The sequence below is a fragment of the Urtica dioica genome, chromosome 6, assembly GCF_054948205.1.
Source record: "Urtica dioica subsp. dioica isolate 48M chromosome 6, U.dioica_male_clone48M_v1_H2, whole genome shotgun sequence".
Lineage (NCBI taxonomy): Eukaryota > Viridiplantae > Streptophyta > Magnoliopsida > Rosales > Urticaceae > Urtica > Urtica dioica.
Genome location: NC_142761.1, coordinates 16,963,134 through 16,982,637, shown reverse-complemented (window position 1 = coordinate 16,982,637; position 19,504 = coordinate 16,963,134). Strand labels below are relative to the sequence as shown.

The window sequence follows — 19,504 nt, the reverse complement described above, 5'->3', positions numbered from 1 at the left end:
AGCCGCAAGCAAAATACCAAGTGCCGGAAGGACCCGTGACGAGAGCTCGAGCGAGGAGATTCAAGGATGAGCTTAACAATCTGATCATCAAGCTCCAAGATGAAGAAGGGAACAAGATCGCAAAGGAGAGGATTCAAGAAAGCCAAGAAACACCAATGAAGAACGTTATTTGGGCTGAATTGAATTAGTCGGACTATTCCTATTTTTCTATTTTTCAGTTTATGTTATTTGGGCCAAGACATGTTATTTAAAACGCCCATATATGTTTGTATTGGGCTGGTCCGTTGTTTTTATGTTTATTAGTGCTTAAATAAGGCTAAATGGGCTTATTAGGTTAAGGGGCCCATGGAGCTGCGAATTTGCCTTTGTAAACTCTATAAATTAAGCCTTTAGGCTGAATGAAAGACACAATTCTGATTTCGAGTTAAACACTTTTCTGTGAGGATTTTCATTCTCTCTTTGGTTCGTTTAGAACTATTCGAGTCTCTTACAAAGCGGTGCGTGTAGGAGTTCGAGCCCGACTCATCAGACGGCCGTTCGCATCCGTCCGTGGCGTCATTCGATCCACCTTCGTTCCTAAAACGTAGACGATCTGTCGCTGTGCTATTGGGGTATCGGGTCTCGGAGCTTAGTCGGCCGAGGTTCGTATCAAGTGGTATCAGAGCTAGTCTCTACTTTTAGGTCTGCTTATCCTTTGTTTCGTTTTCCTTGTTTTCTTTTCCCCGTTTGTGTTGTGTTCATCCCGTACGTACGTATTTGTTGTGTTGAGTCTGTGTTCTTTTCGTGATAGGTCTGTGTTCTTGAGCGTCAAAGAAAAAAAAAAGATCCGAACAAAAAAAAAAGAAAAACAAAAGAGAAAGAGAATCCGTGGAGACATAATTTTCGTTTTAATTGTCAAAGTCTATTTTCGGGAGTCAATTTTTATTCAGTTTCCAGATTTTTAACATTTGATTTCGAGAATCTCCTTATTTCCTGGTTCCTTGAATTCGGTCTTTTATTTAATTCCGGATTTCATTTAGTTTCCTTATTTCCAGAATCATTTTCCATTTAATTACCCATTCATTCGTTTCCTGATTTTGTGTGATCACAATCAATTTCAGCGTTAGCATTTTATTTATCTCCCGGATATCAAAAAAAAAAAAAGAGTATTTTTGAGGTCAAGAAATTTTATTTTTCTGATAGGGTCCTTATGTGTTTTGGAGCGTTTTACGGTACCCTACATCCTATCGAATTTTTTTTTTCGGCTTTTCGTCAACATTTTGGGCTGATTGTCGCACCTTGGTAAAATTGTTTTTGGGACTTATTTAAGACCCTGATCATAACTTTCTGTGGTGTTGTCTTTCTTGTTTGTGTCGTTTGGGGTGTCGTTTTTATTGTTCGTGTCGTTTGGGTGTCGTTTTGGTGTATCGTTTTCGAATTCCTTTCATCACCTTCCTGGTCTCTGAGTAGTTCGGTACGAGCCTATAGAGAGTTTGAGTGAGTGGTAAAAGGCAGAGAGAGTATAACTATCGCCATTATCAAACACGAGCGCTGAGTGATATTATTTGAGTGTAAACACGTGAGGGAGAGTTTTGTGAGGTTTTCTTTTGTTACTAACAATATCTTGCAGCAACCATGTCTAACAACGGCGACGCAGATGAGGGAATTTCAGACCGGAGGCTGATGATGCAAGCAATGATAGGAGAAATGAGAAGGATGATGAGGGAAGAGTTGGAGCCACTACGAGAACGTGTTGAGAGAGTGGAGGAAGGCCAAAAAGCTCCCAACAGAGGAAGACGAAGACAGCCTAGGGAGGAGACAGAAGATGAGATGGAGAATGATTTTGAAGAGGAGGATTATAGGAGAGGAGGACGAAACGAGAGAATGTTCGAAAGAAGACAAGGAGGAAGGGACAGAGAAGACGGAGGAATTGGTGGCATCAAGCAGAAGATTCCAACATTCCAAGGGAAAAGTGACCCGGACGCCTACTTTGAATGGGAGACGAAAGCCCAGTTTGTGTTCAATTGCTACAACTATACCGAACGCAAGAAGGTAATACTTGCTGCCGCTGAATTCACTGATTATGCTATTGTTTGGTGGGATCAGCTGGTGACGAGTAGGCAACGGGATGGAGAGGAGCCGATAGAGACTTGGGATGAGATGAAGGCCATCATGAGGAAGAGATTCGTGCCTCGCCACTATTACCAAGAGCTCTATCAGAAGCTTCAGCGCCTACGGCAAGGCACTCGCAGTGTTGAGGAGTACTACCGGGAAATGGAGGTTGCCATGATCCGAGCAAACATAGAGGAAGATCGCGAGTCTACCATGGCCAGATTTATCAACGGGCTAAACCCTGACATAGCGGACAAGGTGGAGTTGCAGCATTATGTCGAGATGGAGGATTTGGTTCACTTGGCCGTCAAGATTGAGAAGCAGCTCAAGACGAGGGGTAGCATGCGGGGAAACCGATTCTCAGAACAACCAGCATGGAAGAAGACCTTCAACCGAGACGAGAAGAGCAGTTTCAAACCACGAGGGGACGTAGCCAAGCCAAGCACTTCCACGGCCCCAACCACATCTAGTCCTGGTCCCAGTGCTCAAAAGAAACTGGAGACGTCATTTCAGCGAAATCGTGATATCAAGTGCTTCAAGTGCCAGGGAGTTGGTCACTTCGCAAATCAATGCCCGAATAAGAGGAGCATGACGATTTTTCCGACCGGAGAGATGGTTACCGACGATGAAGAGGAAGATCAAGAGTGTACCGGAGAAGAGTCAGACGAGGAAATTGAGGCACCAGCGGAGCTCGTGTTGGTCTCTCGACGAACTATGAACGCCCAGGTTGTACGAGATGATGAGGAGCAGCGTGAAAACATCTTTCACACCAGGTGCCATATTGGTGAGAAGGTGTTCAGTGTTATCGTCGATGGAGGGAGTTGTACGAACATAGCCAGCGTTGCTGTAGTGAAGAAGCTTGGACTTCCCACGACAAACCACCCTCGTCCTTACAAGCTTCAGTGGTTTAATGATGGTGAAGAGGTACGTGTCTACAAACAAGTCCTTATCAGTTTCCAGATTGGCAGCTATGAGGACTCAGTGCTCTGTGACGTGGCACCAATGGACGCGGGGCATATACTTTTGGGGCGGCCGTGGCAATTCGATCGGAGAGTGACTCATGACGGCTACACCAACAAGTACTCCCTCAGGCATAAGAATCGTACCATCACCCTCGCACCCCTGACTCCAAAGCAAGTTCATGAAGATCAACTAAGGATGCAACAAGAGAGGGAACAGTTTAGGGCCCTAGAGAAGGGAAAGGAACCAAGGGATGAGGTAAAACCAGAGAAAAAAAAAGAGAGAGTCCCAGAGAGAAAACCCGAGAGAGAAGTGAGGAGTGAAAGAAAGGATGGGGTCATGAAAAACAAAATCGGTGAGAGAAAACAAAACAACTTCTTTGCGGGAAAGAGTGATGTGAGGAAAGCCTTCTTTGCCAAACAACCGATGATTTTACTTGTGTACAAGGAGGCTGCCTTATTCACTAACCAACATGGCGAGGTTCTACCTACTGCCACTGTTTCTCTTTTGCATGAGTTTAAGGACGTTGTTGTTCGAGATATGCCAACAGGACTACCACCGATTCAGGGGATTGAGCACCAGATTGACCTTGTACCCGGAGCCTCCCTTCCAAACAGACCGGCCTACCGAACCAACCTTGAGGAAACGAAGGAGTTACAACGGCAAGTCGAGGAACTTTTGTCAAAGGGGTACATTAGAGAGAGCATGAGCCCTTGCGCCGTACCAGTTCTATTGGTTCCAAAGAAGGATGGGTCCCAGAGGATGTGCGTGGATTGCCGAGTCATCAACAACATCATGGTCAGGTATCGATTTCCCATTCCTAGATTGGATGATATGCTAGACGAATTACATGGTGCGTGTGTTTTCTCTAAAATTGATTTAAAGAGTGGGTACCACCAAATTAGAATGAAAGAGGGGGATGAATGGAAAACCGCTTTTAAAACTAAACTTGGGTTGTATGAATGGTTAGTGATGCCTTTTGGTTTGACTAATGCACCTAGCACATTTATGCGACTTATGATTCATGTTTTGCGTTCGTTCATTGGTAAATTTATGGTGGTTGTTGGAATCGATCTAGGGTTTAAGAAAATAATTAACGCTTCGGGAAGCGGCGGAATTTTAAAAATTTTCTTTTACAAGTAAAAACGGTTTTTACTAACCTAGACAAGTGCAAGTACATGTAATTAAAAACTAATATGAGCTAAGAAGTTTACTAACCTTTCTTGAAGCTTGATCTTTGAGAAGCTCTTAGAAAGTTGCAACGCTCGTCTCCCCTCGCAGCACGTCTCTCTTCCTTTCCTCGGCACCTCGAGCAACCACGAAAGTTTCTATCACTAAATCACTCGAAATAAAGGAATTAGTGAGTGGGCACTTTTAAACACTACGACTTAAGAACGAGTCTTGAAGTCGCAGAGCTAAACACTAGGTCGAGTGAGGACCTAGGTGCCAAAACAAGAAAAATCGAAAATAAACTAAAAAGAGAGAGAGAGAGAGAGAGAGAGAGAGAGAGAGAGAGGAGTTCGGCCAAGTTCTAGAGAGAGAAGCTCTCAATCTCTAAAACTTTGGATGAGAAAAATGAGAAGAATGAGGCTCCTATTTATAGGAGAGGCTTTACCTTCAATAAGGTAGTTTCCTCTTCTATATTGAATATCACATATTCATGAAGAAATCCCTTGTTTCCCTTTTCAATTTGGGCGTGTAAGGCATCACCTATGCCACATGGATTTGTTTCCTCATTTATTCTCTCCCTCTTTGACTTGTCTTGGCCGAACTTCCTTGTTCCTCTTAGAGGAAATTTGTTTCCTCTTTTTCTTTTGGCAAGTATCTTGATACATTCATGCACAAAATATTCTCTCTCTCTTTGGGTATGTTGGGTGCCTAGCATCATTCTAGAAAGGCCTTCTAGAAGCTTTTCCATTTGTTCATGACAACATGAAAAATGCCCATTAAGAATTTTCAATAAAATTCTTATGAAATGAAATTAATCCACAAGGCCCAATTAATCTTATTATGGCCGAGTGTTACTTGTCATCAAATGACCATGTCAAAAAAAATTTATTGACATTCATTTCATCCTATGTCTCAAAAGACAAGAATACCCTTTTGACAATTTTCGTTCTTGTTTTGACTTAGCTTCCAGTTTAACTATTCATATCGATGTGATTCGTGACAGTGACCTCATGGACCCAAATGAACAAAGCTTGAGCTAAACACTTGGACTCAAAAGTTCACAAACCTTTTCCAAGTTTAGCTTAATGCCAACTGACTCCACTAAAGAGTTGACACTGAAAATCTCTCGGTTCAAATGAATTTATTTTCTACTCAAGAATTCACCTAATTATAATGAGCGGATCCACTGAATATTATCTATGCTACCCTTCATGAATGTCAGCAGCTAGTCGGGATTTACTAAATTACCATTTTACCCTTCTAGCTGTTATTTCCTCAACTCTTTTGTCGCTTGTGAATAAGTTAGAAACAATGTATATGACGAGGAGCTAACAAGTCACATTGTTTCATCCAAAAGAGTCAGGACTCAATTTGGACACTGGCCAGTTCATTTATTCACACTCTGTTGTCGGTTCGTTCCGGGTCGACGACGCCCGCGAGTCCCATGGCCAAGGGGCCAAAGATCGGCCTGACGAGCTCGACCTCTGCCTCAGCTCGACCTCCGCCCGACCTCGGCCTGACGAGCTCGACCTCGGCCTCAGCTCGACCTCAGCCTGGCGAGCTCGACCTCGGCCTCAGCTCGACCTCGGCCTGACGAGCTCGACCTCGGCCTCAGCTCGGCCTCAACACGACCTCGGCCTGGCGAGCTCGACCTCGGCCTCAGCTCGACCTCACCCTCAGCTCGACCTCGGCCTGGCGAGCTCGACCTCACCCTCAGCTCGACCTCGGCTGGCGAGCTCGACCTCGCCCTCAGCTCGACCTCAGCCTGGCGAGCTCGACCTCGCCCTCAGCTCGACCTCGGCTGGCGAGCTCGACCTCGCCCTCAGCTCGACCTCGGCCTGACGAGCTCGACCTCGGCCTCACAAGCCTATCTTCGGCCCAGTGATATCCTCGGCCAAGGGGGCCCACCAATGACGCCAGCCTATGCTATCCTCTGCCTAGCCTATGTTATCCTCTGCCGAGCCTATGTTATCCTCTGCCAACCTACATCATCCTCGGCCAAGGGACACGCCAATGACGCCAGCCTATGTTATCTTCGGCCAAGGGGGCCCACCAGTGACCTCTTGGTCGCCTATAAAAACAGGCGCCACTCACCTTCTCGAGGTAACCCATTTTTGAGCCAGAAACGCTAGAGAACTCAAACTTCACTCGTTTCCTCATCTTTGGCCTCTCACCCTCTAAATCCTCTATACTCCACCTCAATCCCACTAATGTTGAGCGTCGGAGAGGTAAACAGAGGCACCCCCTCTGTTTTCCCTTCTTAGCTCACGGTCCTCTCACCTTTTCCAGGTACCCCGGCGAGCTCAAACACCATCGACAGCCAAGGGAAGATATGGGCAACCAGGTCCGACACGCTCGAGCCCAGGCGAGGCCACTTGGTCCGGCCTTGGGTCTAACTGCCTGTGGCTCCTAAATCGTTGTCCGAAAAACTGCGACAACACACTCCAAGGAACAAAGCATGAGGTGACATACATTGCATTTCAACAATCTTGTACATGAATTCCGTATCTATGAGAACCTCACAAAGTTACTCATGACATTCTCACAACTTAGTACTTCACCAATAGGCCATGTTCGGAATCACATAGTGAGTCCGAACTCTGACTTTCTAAAATGAGAATACTAAGCTGTGAAATGGCATGTCTCATTTCAGGATTAAGGTAGGCATGATGCAATTCATACATAGTGACTTCGAGACATAAGAGGTTAAATGGTTTGTTCTTATCTTGTCTCTAGAAGTGCAGTGGTCAATTCAGTACCTTCCGAAGATACCTAGAAGAACTATAGAGTCTCCAACTCTCAATGGCTCATAACCAGACATCATATATTCTTCTAACAATCATACTGAGGTCAATAGTCCTTTGACCCTTAGATTGCGAATATATCGTTTTAAGCAAACTACGAAGAGTTTGTTCATGCAAATCTACATTTGTCTCTTCGTAAGTTGTTAAGTTTGTTTATGGACTAAAAGACTAAGGTTTTATCATAAAGCTTCAAACAAAGAAAGAATGAATGAACGTTTCAACTTTATTAATGAATGAATAAGCAATTACAAGCAAGAGTCTTCATGAGACTTTATTACATCAAATGTACATAAATAGACACTACTACTCTTCTTGTGGGCACCATTGACAACAAACTCCCACTTGACTCAAAGAAGATGTGAGTAGTCCTACATGCCTAATCCCTCTCGAAGTTGATCGAAGACCATGTTCGCTAGGGCCTTGGTGAATGGATCTGCCATAGATCTACTTCACCTCCACGTCTCGGCGCTGCGCGATCTCTCGAATCAAATGGTATTTCCTCTCAATATGCTTAGAGCGCTTATCGCTTCGAGGTTCCTTTAAGTTAGCGACAGCCCCACTATTATCACAATAAAGGGTCATGGGCTCGTCGTGTTGGAATCGATCTAGGGTTTGAGAAAATAATTAACGCTTCGGTAAGCGGCGGAATTTTAAAAATTTTCTTTTATAAGTAAAACAGTTTTTACTAACCTAGACAAGAGCAAGTACATGTAATTAAAAACCAATATGAGTTATGAAGTTCACTAACCTTTCTTGAAGCTTGAACCTTGTAGAAGCTTTTGGAAAGTTACAACGCTCGTCTCCCCTCGCAGCACGTCTCTCTTTCTTTCCTCGGCACCTCGAGCAACCACGAAAGTTTCTATCACTAAATCACTCGAAAAGAAGGAATCAGTGAGTGGGCACTTTTAAACACTACGACTTAAGAACGAGTCTCAAAGTCGCAGAGCTAAAGACTAGGTCGAGTGAGGACCTAGGTGCCAAGACAAGAAAAATCGAAAATAGAAACTTAGAAAGAGAGAGAAGAGGGGCGGCCAACAATGTCTAGAGAGAGAGTCTCTCAATCTCTAACTTATGTTGAATGAATAGAATGAGAGGAATGAGGGTCCTATTTATAGGAGAAGGGTTGGCCTTGGAAAGAAGTAGTTTCCTCTTATTTTCCAAGCCTTTATGAGGAAATCTTATTTCCCCTTTTTCCCTTGCTTTGCACGTCCAACATGTGCTTCAATAAGCCTTGGATTTGTTTCCTCATTTAGTTTGTCTCTCTCTTTCCCTTGTGTTGGCCGAACTTATGCTTTCCTCATAGAGGAAATTTGTTTCCTCTTTTTCTTTTGGCAAGTATCTTGATACATTTATGCACAAAATAATTTCTCTTTCCCTTGGGTATTTGGGCGCCCATTTCACATCTAGAAGGAGCTTCTAGAAGCTTCTTCATTTGTTCATGACAACATGTGAAAGGCCCATTAAGAATTTTCAATAAAATTCTTATGAAATGAAATTAATTCACAAGGCCCAATTAATCATATTATGGCCGAGTGACATTAAGTCATCAAATGAACTTGTCAAAATTTATTGACATCCATTTCATCCTTATGTCTCAAAAGACAAAATTACCCTTTCGACAATTTTCGTTCTTGTTTTGACTTAGCTTCCAGTTTAACTATTCCTATCGATGTGATTCGTGACAGTGACCTCATGGACCCAAATGAACAAAGCTTTAGCTAAACACTTGGACTCAAAAGTTCACAAACCTTTTCCAAGTTTAGCTTAATGCCAACTGACTCCACTAAAGAGCTGACACTGAAAATCTCTCGGTTCAAATGAATTTATTTTCTACTCAAGAATTCGACCTAATTATGATGAGCGGATCCACTGAATATTATCTATGTTTACCCTTCATGAATGTCATCAGCCAGTCGGGATTTACTAAATTACCATTTTACCCTTCTAGCTGTTATTTCCTCAACTCCTTTGTCGCTTGTGAATAAGTTAGAAACAATGTATTGACGAGGAGCTAACAAGTCACATTGTTTCATCCAAAAGAGTCAGGACTCAATTTGGACACTGGCCAGTTCATTTATTCACACTCCAAGGAACAAAGCATGAGGTGACATACATTGCATTTCAGCAATCTTGTACATGAATTCCATATCTATGAGAACTTCACAAAGTTACTCATGACAGACTCACAACTTAGTACTTCACCAATAGGCCTTGTTCGGAATCACATAGTGAGTCCGAACTTTGACTTTCTCAAATGAGAATACTAAGGTGTGAAATGGCATGTCTCATTTCAGGATTAAGGTAAGCATGATGCAATTCATACATAGTGACTTCGAGACATAAGAGGTTAAATGGTTTGTTCTTATATTGTCTCTAGAAGTGCACTGGTCAATTCAGTACCTTCGGAAGATACCTAGAAGAACTATAGAGTCCCCAACTCTCAATGCCTCATAACCAGACATCATAGATTCTTCTAACAATCATACTGAGGTCAATAGTCCTTTGACCCTAAGATTGCGAATATATCGTTTTAAGCAAACTACGAAGAGTTTGTTCATGCAAATCTACATTTGTCTCTTCGTAAGTTGTTAAGTTTGTTTATGGACTAAAAGACTAAGGTTTTATCATAAAGCTTCAAACAAAGAAAGAATGAATGAACGTTTCAACTTTATTAATGAATGAATAGGCAATTACAAGCAAGAGTCTTCGTAAGACTATATGTCATCAAATGTACATAAATAGACACTACTACTCTTCTTGTGGGCACCATTGACAACAAACTCCCACTTGACTCAAAGAAGATGTGAGTAGTCCATTATGCCTAATCCCTCTCGATGTTGGTCGAAGACCAGGTTCGCTAGGGCCTTGGTGAATAGATCTGCCAGAGATCTACTTCACCTCCACGTCTCTGCGTTGCGCGATCTCTCGAATCAAATGGTATTTCCTCTCAGTATGTTTAGAGCGCTTATGGCTTCTAGGTTCCTTTGAGTTAGCGACAGCCCCACTATTATCACAATAAAGGGTCATGGGCTCGTCGACGTTTGGAACAATTTCCAAATACTTAAGGAATTTTCTAAGCCATACAGCCTCTTTGGATGCTTCACAAGCAGCCACATATTCTGCTTCCATTGTGGAGTCAGCAATGCAAGATTGCTTAATACTTCTCCACACAACAGCTCCACCATTAAGGATGAACACAGATCCCGAAGTGGATTTCCTGGAATCCTTATCCGCTTGAAAATCGGAGTCGGTATATCCCGTCATAGTCAGGTCAGTACCTGAGTATGTAAGCATCAAGTTCCTAGTTCTTCGAAGATACTTAAGAACATGCTTAACAGCAATCCAGTGCTCGGGTCCAGGGTTGGATTGGAAACGACTAACTACGCCAACGGCGAAACATATATCAGGTCGGGTGCAAAGCATAGCATACATGAGGCTTCTTACGGCAGAGGCGTAAGGAATTTTCCTCATGTCTTCAATCTCTTGTGCAGTCTTGGGAGACTGGTCCTTAGAGAGAGAAACTCCATGCCTAAAGGGTGTTTGACCCCTCTTGCAGTCTTGCATCGAGAAGCGATCCATCACCTTATCAATATAAGATGCTTGAGAGAGCGACATGGTCCGGTTTTTCCTATCTCGAAAGATTTGGATTCCCAGAATGTATGCAGCTTCTCCTAGATCCTTCATATCGAATTGCTTTGCCAGCCAGACCTTAACCTCAGATAACTTACCCACGTCATTACCAATGAGTAGTATATCATCGACATATAGTATCAGAAACACAACTTTGCCTTCGTGTATTAACTTGTAAACACAAGGCTCATCTATTGACTGTTCAAAGCCGAATCTCTTTACAGTTTCATCGAATCTAATATTCCAAGACCTAGATGCTTGCTTTAGTCCATAAATGGATTTAAGCAACTCACAAACCTTGGTCTCTTGACCTTTATCCATGAAACCGTCTGGTTGAGCCATGTAAATGCGCTCGTCAAGATTGCCATTCAGAAAGGCTGTCTTGACATCCATTTGCCAGATCTCATAGTCGAGAGCTGCAGCTATGGATAGGAGTATGCGGATGGATTTAAGCATCGCGACTGGCGAGAAGGTTTCTTCATAGTCAATCCCTTCTTGTTGGGTATAACCCTTCGCCACAAGTCGTGCTTTGAACGTCTCGACGTTCCCATCAGGACCCCTTTTCTTCTTGTATATCCACTTATACCCTACGGGTTTAATCCCTTCAGGAAGGTCTACAAGTTTCCAGACTTTGTTGACATACATCGAGTGCATTTCAACTTTCATGGCGTCAAGCCAAAGGTTTGATTCAGAACAAGCCATCGCTTGGCTATAGGAAACAGGGTCATCCATGTCGGAGACGGCTACAAGAGAGTCTCCATAAGACATGTACCTGTCAGGCTTTTGAGTAGCCCTCCCACTACGTCTAAGTACTACTTGACGAGATTCTGATGAGTTAGGTTGTGTTTTAGTTGGGGTAAGAACAGTTCTTACAGATGAGGTAGAAGCTTCCTCACCCAACTTTTCTTCAAGCACAATTTTGCTTCTAGGTTTCGCATCCTTCATAAAGTCCTCCTCAAGGAAACGAGCATTCGTGCTAACGAAAGTCTTATCGTCCTCGGGACTATAGAAAGTAAAACCTTTGGTTTCCTTCGGATATCCTACAAACAGGCACAATTCTGACCTACTAGCCAACTTGCTAGTCTTTTGCCTCAGCACGTGTGCAGGGCAACCCCAAATTCGGATGCGGCCAAGATTCACTTTACGGCCAGTCCATCGTTCATAAGGAGTACCAGGAACCGTCTTGGACGGAACTTGGTTCAGAATGTAGGCGGCTGTTTCGAGGGCATATCCCCAAAAGGAAAGCGGGAGTGATGAGTAACTCATCATTGATCTAACCATCTCCATAAGAGTTCGGTTTCTTCTCTCTGACACTCCGTTTTGTTGAGGTGTGCCAGGTGCGGTAAGCTGAGAAGCGATTGTTGTCAATGGTGCCCACAAGAAGAGTTGTAGTCTTTATTTTGAACATTTGATGTAATAAAGTCTCATGAAGACTCTTGCTTGTAATTGCCTATTCATTCATTAATAAAGTTGAAACGTTCATTCAAACTTCCTTGTCTGAAGCTTTATGATAAAACCATAGTCTTTTAGTCCATAAACAAACTAAACAACTTACGAAGAGACAAATGTAGATTTGCATGAACAAACTCTTCGTAGTTTGCTTAAAACGATATGTTCGCAATCTTAGGGTCAAAGGACTATTGACCTCAGTATGATTGTTAGAAGAATCTATGATGTCTGGTTATGAGGCATTGAGAGTTAGGAACTCTATAGTTCTTCTAGGTATCTTCCGAAGGTACTGAATTGACCAGTGCACTTCTAGAGACAAGATAAGAACAAACCATTTAACCTCTTATGTCTCGAAGTCACTATGTATGAATTGCATCATGCTTACCTTAATCCTGAAATGAGACATGCCATTTCACACCTTAGTATTCTCATTTGAGAAAGTCAAAGTTCGGACTCACTATGTGATTCCGAACAAGGCCTATTGGTGAAGTACTAAGTTGTGAGTCTGTCATGAGTAACTTTGTGAAGTTCTCATAGATATGGAATTCATGTACAAGATTGCTGAAATGCAATGTATGTCACCTCATGCTTTGTTCCTTGGAGTGTGAATAAATGAACTGGCCAGTGTCCAAATTGAGTCCTGACTCTTTTGGATGAAACAATGTGACTTGTTAGCTCCTCGTCAATACATTGTTTCTAACTTATTCACAAGCGACAAAGGAGTTGAGGAAATAACAGCTAGAAGGGTAAAATGGTAATTTAGTAAATCCCGACTAGCTGATGACATTCATGAAGGGTAAACATAGATAATATTCAGTGGATCCGCTCATCATAATTAGGTCGAATTCTTGAGTAGAAAATAAATTCATTTGAACCGAGAGATTTTCAGTGTCAGCTCTTTAGTGGAGTCAGTTGGCATTAAGCTAAACTTGGAAAAGGTTTGTGAACTTTTGAGTCCAAGTGTTTAGCTAAAGCTTTGTTCATTTGGGTCCATGAGGTCACTGTCACGAATCACATCGATAGGAATAGTTAAACTGGAAGCTAAGCCAAAACAAGAACGAAAATAGTTAAAAGGGTATTTTTGTCTTTTGAGACAAAGGATGAAATGAATGTCAATAAATTTTTTGACAAGGTCATTTTGTGACATGTTTCACTCGGCCATGACTTGATCATTGGGCCTTGTGAATTAATTTCATTTCATAAGAATTTTATTGAAAATTCTTATTGGGCCTTTTTCATGTTGTCATGAACAAATGGAAAAGCTTCTAGAAGTCTTTTCTAGAAGGCCTTGGGCGCCCAACATACCCAACCAAGAGAGAATATTTTGTGCATAAATGTATCAAGATACTTGCCAAAAGAAAAAGAGGAAACAAATTTGCATGAGGATGCTTTAGGGTAATCGGCCAAGTGAGAGACAAGGCAAGGCCTTGAACAAAATTGGAAACAAATCAAGGCTTCTAGAAGCCTTGTTTGGCCGAGTTTCTCAAGTGGGAAAGAGGCAATATTTGCTCATGAATATGTGATATTCTATAGAAGAGGAAACTACCTTGTTGAAGGTAAAGCCTCTCCTATAAATAGGAGCCTCATTTCCTCACAATTCATTCATCCAAGTTTAAGAGATTTGAGAGACTCTCTCTCTAGAACTTTGGCCGAAAATCCTCTCTCTCTCTCTCTAGTTTATTTTCGATTATTTCTTGTCTTGGCACCTAGGTCCTCACTCGACCTAGTGTTTAGCTCTGCGACTTCGAGACTCGTTCTCAAGTCGTAGTGTTTAAAAGTGCCCACTCACTGATTCCTTCTTTTCGAGTGATTTAGTGATAGAAACTTTCGTGGTTGCTCGAGGTGCCGAGGAAAGAAAGAGAGACGTGCTGCGAGGGGAGACGAGCGTTGCAACTTTCCAAAAGCTTCTACAAGGTTCAAGCTTCAAGAAAGGTTAGTAACTTTAATAGCTCATATTAGTTTTTATTTACATGTACATGCTCTTGTCTAGGTTAGTAAAAACTAGTTTTACTTAAAAAGAAAATTTTTAAAATTCCGCCGCTTAACGAAGCGTTAAACTTTTTCTTAAACCCTAGATCGATTCCAACAGCGATACCTTCTTCTTTAAGAAAGTCATCGAACTCTCCAGACATATACTCACCACCTCGATCGGATCGAAGGGTTTTGATCACTTTGCCAGTTTGCTTTTCCACTAAAGCCCTAAAGACCTTAAATACGTTAAAGGTCTCGGATTTGTGTTTGAGCAAATAGACAAACCCATATCTTGAGTAATCATCAGTGAAGGTAACGAAGTATTCGTATCCTCCACGTGCCTGTTGGTTGAGCGGACCACATACATCAGAATGTATTAGTTCCAGCAACTCAGTGGCTCTTCGACCCTTATCGGAGAAAGGTCGCTTAGTCATTTTTCCTTCTATACAGGATTCACAAGTAGGTAGTGAACCTATTGCAGAGGCTTGGAGTGGACCATCCCTCACAAATCTCTTAATCCTATCTAGACTGATATGACCAAGTCTTAAGTGCCAGAGGTATGTTGATTTTGTTAGATCGGAGGATTCAGAAAGTTTGATCCTCTTTGGCTCCCTAATTAGATCGTTATCTATTTCGGTGTCTAAAAGAGAAGGCTGAGTGGGATAGATGTAGAAAAGAGAATTCTTCATACATGCATTAGTGACAAAAGAATTATCAGGAAACGAAATCCGGATTCCATTCTTTATGAACTTTAAACAATAATCTTGCTCACAAAGACGAGCAACGGATATTAAGTTCTTCCCAAAGGTAGGAACAAAATAAACATCATTCAAGTTTAAAGTGCGGTCTTCAAAAGACAACGTCACGGATCCCACAGCCTTCGCAGACACCAGGCTCCCATCACCCCATTTGAAACAGAACTCGCCTTCCTCTAAGCTTTTGGTTTTCTTGAAACCATTCAAGGAACAACAAATATGGTTAGTAGCAGCGGAGTCAAGAATCCACGTTGATACATTATCAACTACTAAGCATGCTTCGGTAACTAGTACAATACTATGTTCCTTTGCTTTGAGATAGGCGGGACAGTTCTTTTTATCGGCCTTGTAAGGTCCCTTCTCAGTTCCAGAGGCGGAGGCTTTTGCTCAGTAGCATATGCCTCTCCTTGATTCCTCTTTCTCTTAGTGAGACCTACAGCAGTGTGAAGTTCCTTCATAAGCTTGGTAACAGTGTACTCTAGCTTGTTTATGAAGTAGTTCATCTTGGAGGTATCTAGAGATGCGGGGAGAGTTTCTAAGATCATATCTGTGATATTCTTCCCATCAATCTCAGATCCTAGGATTTCCATTTTACTCAGATGACTAATGATCAATATCATAAAGTCTCCAACAGGAGTCCTAGCCTGCACATGACAGTTCATAAACTATCGGACTGCTTGTAGCCTTGTTTGACGCCTTTGCCCTCCAAACATCTCAAGGAGATTGTAGAGCATGTCAGCGGCAGTCTCGAAGTCACGATGTTGCTCTTTCAGCATATTGTTCATAGATGCCAAGATATAGCACCTCACAATCTCATCGGATCGAAGCCTGGCCGCCAAGGCGTCATTGTCCTCTTGAGTTGAATCATCATTCGTCAGAGGAGGACACGGGGTGGTGAGTACCCATTTGTGCTTGTTAACGGTAGGTATTATGTCGAGGTTACGTTTCGAATCTACGTAGTTTTTGTTTTCGAGTTTTATCGACGAAAGAAAGATTGAGAGATGGTTGAGAGACATATTGCCTATATAAGTTGAAACAAGTTTATGATTAGTCTTTGGTTTAGGATTTAAGTTTCATTAAGACTTTTGTAAAACCCAAAGGTGTTATAAACCAAACGATAATTTACTCCCTCAAGAGAAGGCCGCAAAAAATCTCCATTTATAAGTAAATGACACATCATTAATGCTAAGCCAAGATGTCAGTACATCATTTTGACTAGCCACCTTGTAAATTGGTTTGATCACTCATATCCTTTCGCAGAGCCTTAAGGAAGGATACTAGGGATTGAGCCTAAGTGTGCAACCAACCACTTAGTCCAAAAGATCAGCTTTGAAAAACAATCCCCCAAGGGGAGGCCTTGCCATCATTGCATCACTCTCGGACGTAGCTCATTGAGCAATGATCGAAGCAATAACGCCTTGGAGTACTCACATTTAAGTGAGGGTCGCAAGAGCGGCTCTTAGTCCCACGTTATTGCATCTTTCATTAGTGTTGGCGATCGCGGGTTACAAACAACGAGTATAACCCTCCCACTTAGTTTTTGGAGTTGGTTCATCGACTCTTTTAAGTTCGGAAACAGATTTCCTAGTTAGAGAGCGACAGAGCGGACAACTAGAAGAGAATCCTAGATCGACATGTTCAGAGCAGTATTAGTGCATAAAGGCACAAGGTACATACTCGATCTTTTCCTATTTTCTATTTCGGGAAAGTGCGTGAGGGAAGTGTGAACTTCAACTCACTCGAACACTTGAAAGTTTGAGATTACACATCTTTTTATTTTTCGGCTTGTCTACAAGGAGACCTCCCACTCAAAATTTCAAGAGCATATAGATTTTGAACATATGTGATATAGATATAGTTTTGAAAACATTTTGAAAACTTATTTGATTTGGATGACAAAATATTTTCAAGTTTGAAAGTGAAAACGGTTTTTCAAAATTCAAACTAGTTTTGTAAAAATTCAATTTCAATTAATCTTTCAAAAATCAAAACTTTTAATCTTTACACATCATGTTTATAATCATATTAAAAACATTTTTGCTCAAGAAAATTTTCTCATTAGAGTTCTATAACTCATGGTAGTGGGGTTTGAAAATCCGGATTTCTAAAAAACTGGAGTTTCAGACAGCCGCGCACCTCGGAGTAAAATCTCCATATCTGGCGGCTCCGATGTCTTTTTCAGCCGAAACCGGTGGCATTGGACAGAGGACAGACAGAGCTTTAATTTGATTCAAGAATCATTAAATTTCGATTTCTGAGCAGAGAGTTATGCCGCTTTTAATGCGGGTTTACATTCCAGCTCGAGGAAAAATAAATAAATTAAAGCTTCGTCCTTTTAGGTGCGAAAAAGAATCGAGTGTAACGGAACGTTTTAAGATATTTTTTAAAGCTTTTATTTGTGTTTTATTAGCAGGGTAATAACATAGAATAAAAGAAATAACAACATGCATAAAACGATTCAAGTAAATAAACGAAACTAGCAAGAAAATAAAACTAGTCACAAAATTTACTCGAAAATTCTAAAACCTTTAAAACACGTTTTTCAATATAAAAATTAAAAACTTTTAGAACTGATTCTAATGTGTTTTAACATCATCCCAAACTCATAGAAAATCAACATGGTTTTTAATTTAAAGGCATGAGCAATAAATTAAAAAAAAATCTAAGATTACAATTCTAACTTGTCACAAAATTAGTAAACTTTCGAAAACGATTTTCAAGCTCATAATTTAAAAACATGCACATGCATTCCTTTGACCATAGCTCTGATACCATTTGTTGGAATCGATCTAGGGTTTGAGAAAATAATTAACGCTTCGGTAAGCGGCGGAATTTTAAAAAATTTCTTTTATAAGTAAAACAGTTTTTACTAACCTAGACAAGAGCAAGTACATGTAATTAAAAACCAATATGAGTTATGAAGTTCACTAACCTTTCTTGAAGCTTGAACCTTGTAGAAGCTTTTGGAAAGTTACAACGCTCGTCTCCCCTCGCAGCACGTCTCTCTTTCTTTCCTCGGCACCTCGAGCAACCACGAAAGTTTCTATCACTAAATCACTCGAAAAGAAGGAATCAGTGAGTGGGCACTTTTAAACACTACGACTTAAGAACGAGTCTCAAAGTCGCAGAGCTAAAGACTAGGTCGAGTGAGGACCTAGGTGCCAAGACAAGAAAAATCGAAAATAGAAACTTAGAAAGAGAGAGAAGAGGGGCGGCCAACAATGTCTAGAGAGAGAGTCTCTCAATCTCTAACTTATGTTGAATGAATAGAATGAGAGGAATGAGGGTCCTATTTATAGGAGAAGGGTTGGCCTTGGAAAGAAGTAGTTTCCTCTTATTTTCCAAGCCTTTATGAGGAAATCTTATTTCCCCTTTTTCCCTTGCTTTGCACGTCCAACATGTGCTTCAATAAGCCTTGGATTTGTTTCCTCATTTAGTTTGTCTCTCTCTTTCCCTTGTGTTGGCCGAACTTATGCTTTCCTCATAGAGGAAATTTGTTTCCTCTTTTTCTTTTGGCAAGTATCTTGATACATTTATGCACAAAATAATTTCTCTTTCCCTTGGGTATTTGGGCGCCCATTTCACATCTAGAAGGAGCTTCTAGAAGCTTCTTCATTTGTTCATGACAACATGTGAAAGGCCCATTAAGAATTTTCAATAAAATTCTTATGAAATGAAATTAATTCACAAGGCCCAATTAATCATATTATGGCCGAGTGACATTAAGTCATCAAATGAACTTGTCAAAATTTATTGACATCCATTTCATCCTTATGTCTCAAAAGACAAAATTACCCTTTCGACAATTTTCGTTCTTGTTTTGACTTAGCTTCCAGTTTAACTATTCCTATCGATGTGATTCGTGACAGTGACCTCATGGACCCAAATGAACAAAGCTTTAGCTAAACACTTGGACTCAAAAGTTCACAAACCTTTTCCAAGTTTAGCTTAATGCCAACTGACTCCACTAAAGAGCTGACACTGAAAATCTCTCGGTTCAAATGAATTTATTTTCTACTCAAGAATTCGACCTAATTATGATGAGCGGATCCACTGAATATTATCTATGTTTACCCTTCATGAATGTCATCAGCCAGTCGGGATTTACTAAATTACCATTTTACCCTTCTAGCTGTTATTTCCTCAACTCCTTTGTCGCTTGTGAATAAGTTAGAAACAATGTATTGACGAGGAGCTAACAAGTCACATTGTTTCATCCAAAAGAGTCAGGACTCAATTTGGACACTGGCCAGTTCATTTATTCACACTCCAAGGAACAAAGCATGAGGTGACATACATTGCATTTCAGCAATCTTGTACATGAATTCCATATCTATGAGAACTTCACAAAGTTACTCATGACAGACTCACAACTTAGTACTTCACCAATAGGCCTTGTTCGGAATCACATAGTGAGTCCGAACTTTGACTTTCTCAAATGAGAATACTAAGGTGTGAAATGGCATGTCTCATTTCAGGATTAAGGTAAGCATGATGCAATTCATACATAGTGACTTCGAGACATAAGAGGTTAAATGGTTTGTTCTTATATTGTCTCTAGAAGTGCACTGGTCAATTCAGTACCTTCGGAAGATACCTAGAAGAACTATAGAGTCCCCAACTCTCAATGCCTCATAACCAGACATCATAGATTCTTCTAACAATCATACTGAG

General features: G+C 41.3%; 1 protein-coding gene across 1 annotated transcript in view; it reads left to right on the top strand.

The window, feature by feature from the left end:
- Positions 1–1,614: 1,614 nt before the first annotated feature.
- LOC149393453 (uncharacterized) overlaps positions 1,615–19,504 on the top strand; it is a 30,008-nt gene continuing 12,118 nt past the window's right edge. The window contains exons 1-4 of the mRNA XM_089618034.1: positions 1,615–2,640; positions 2,884–3,309; positions 3,499–4,096; positions 7,199–7,211. Of these exons, the coding sequence (XP_089474160.1) occupies positions 1,615–2,640; positions 2,884–3,309; positions 3,499–4,096; positions 7,199–7,211 (2,063 nt within the window). The remainder of the gene's footprint in view (positions 2,641–2,883; positions 3,310–3,498; positions 4,097–7,198; positions 7,212–19,504) is intronic.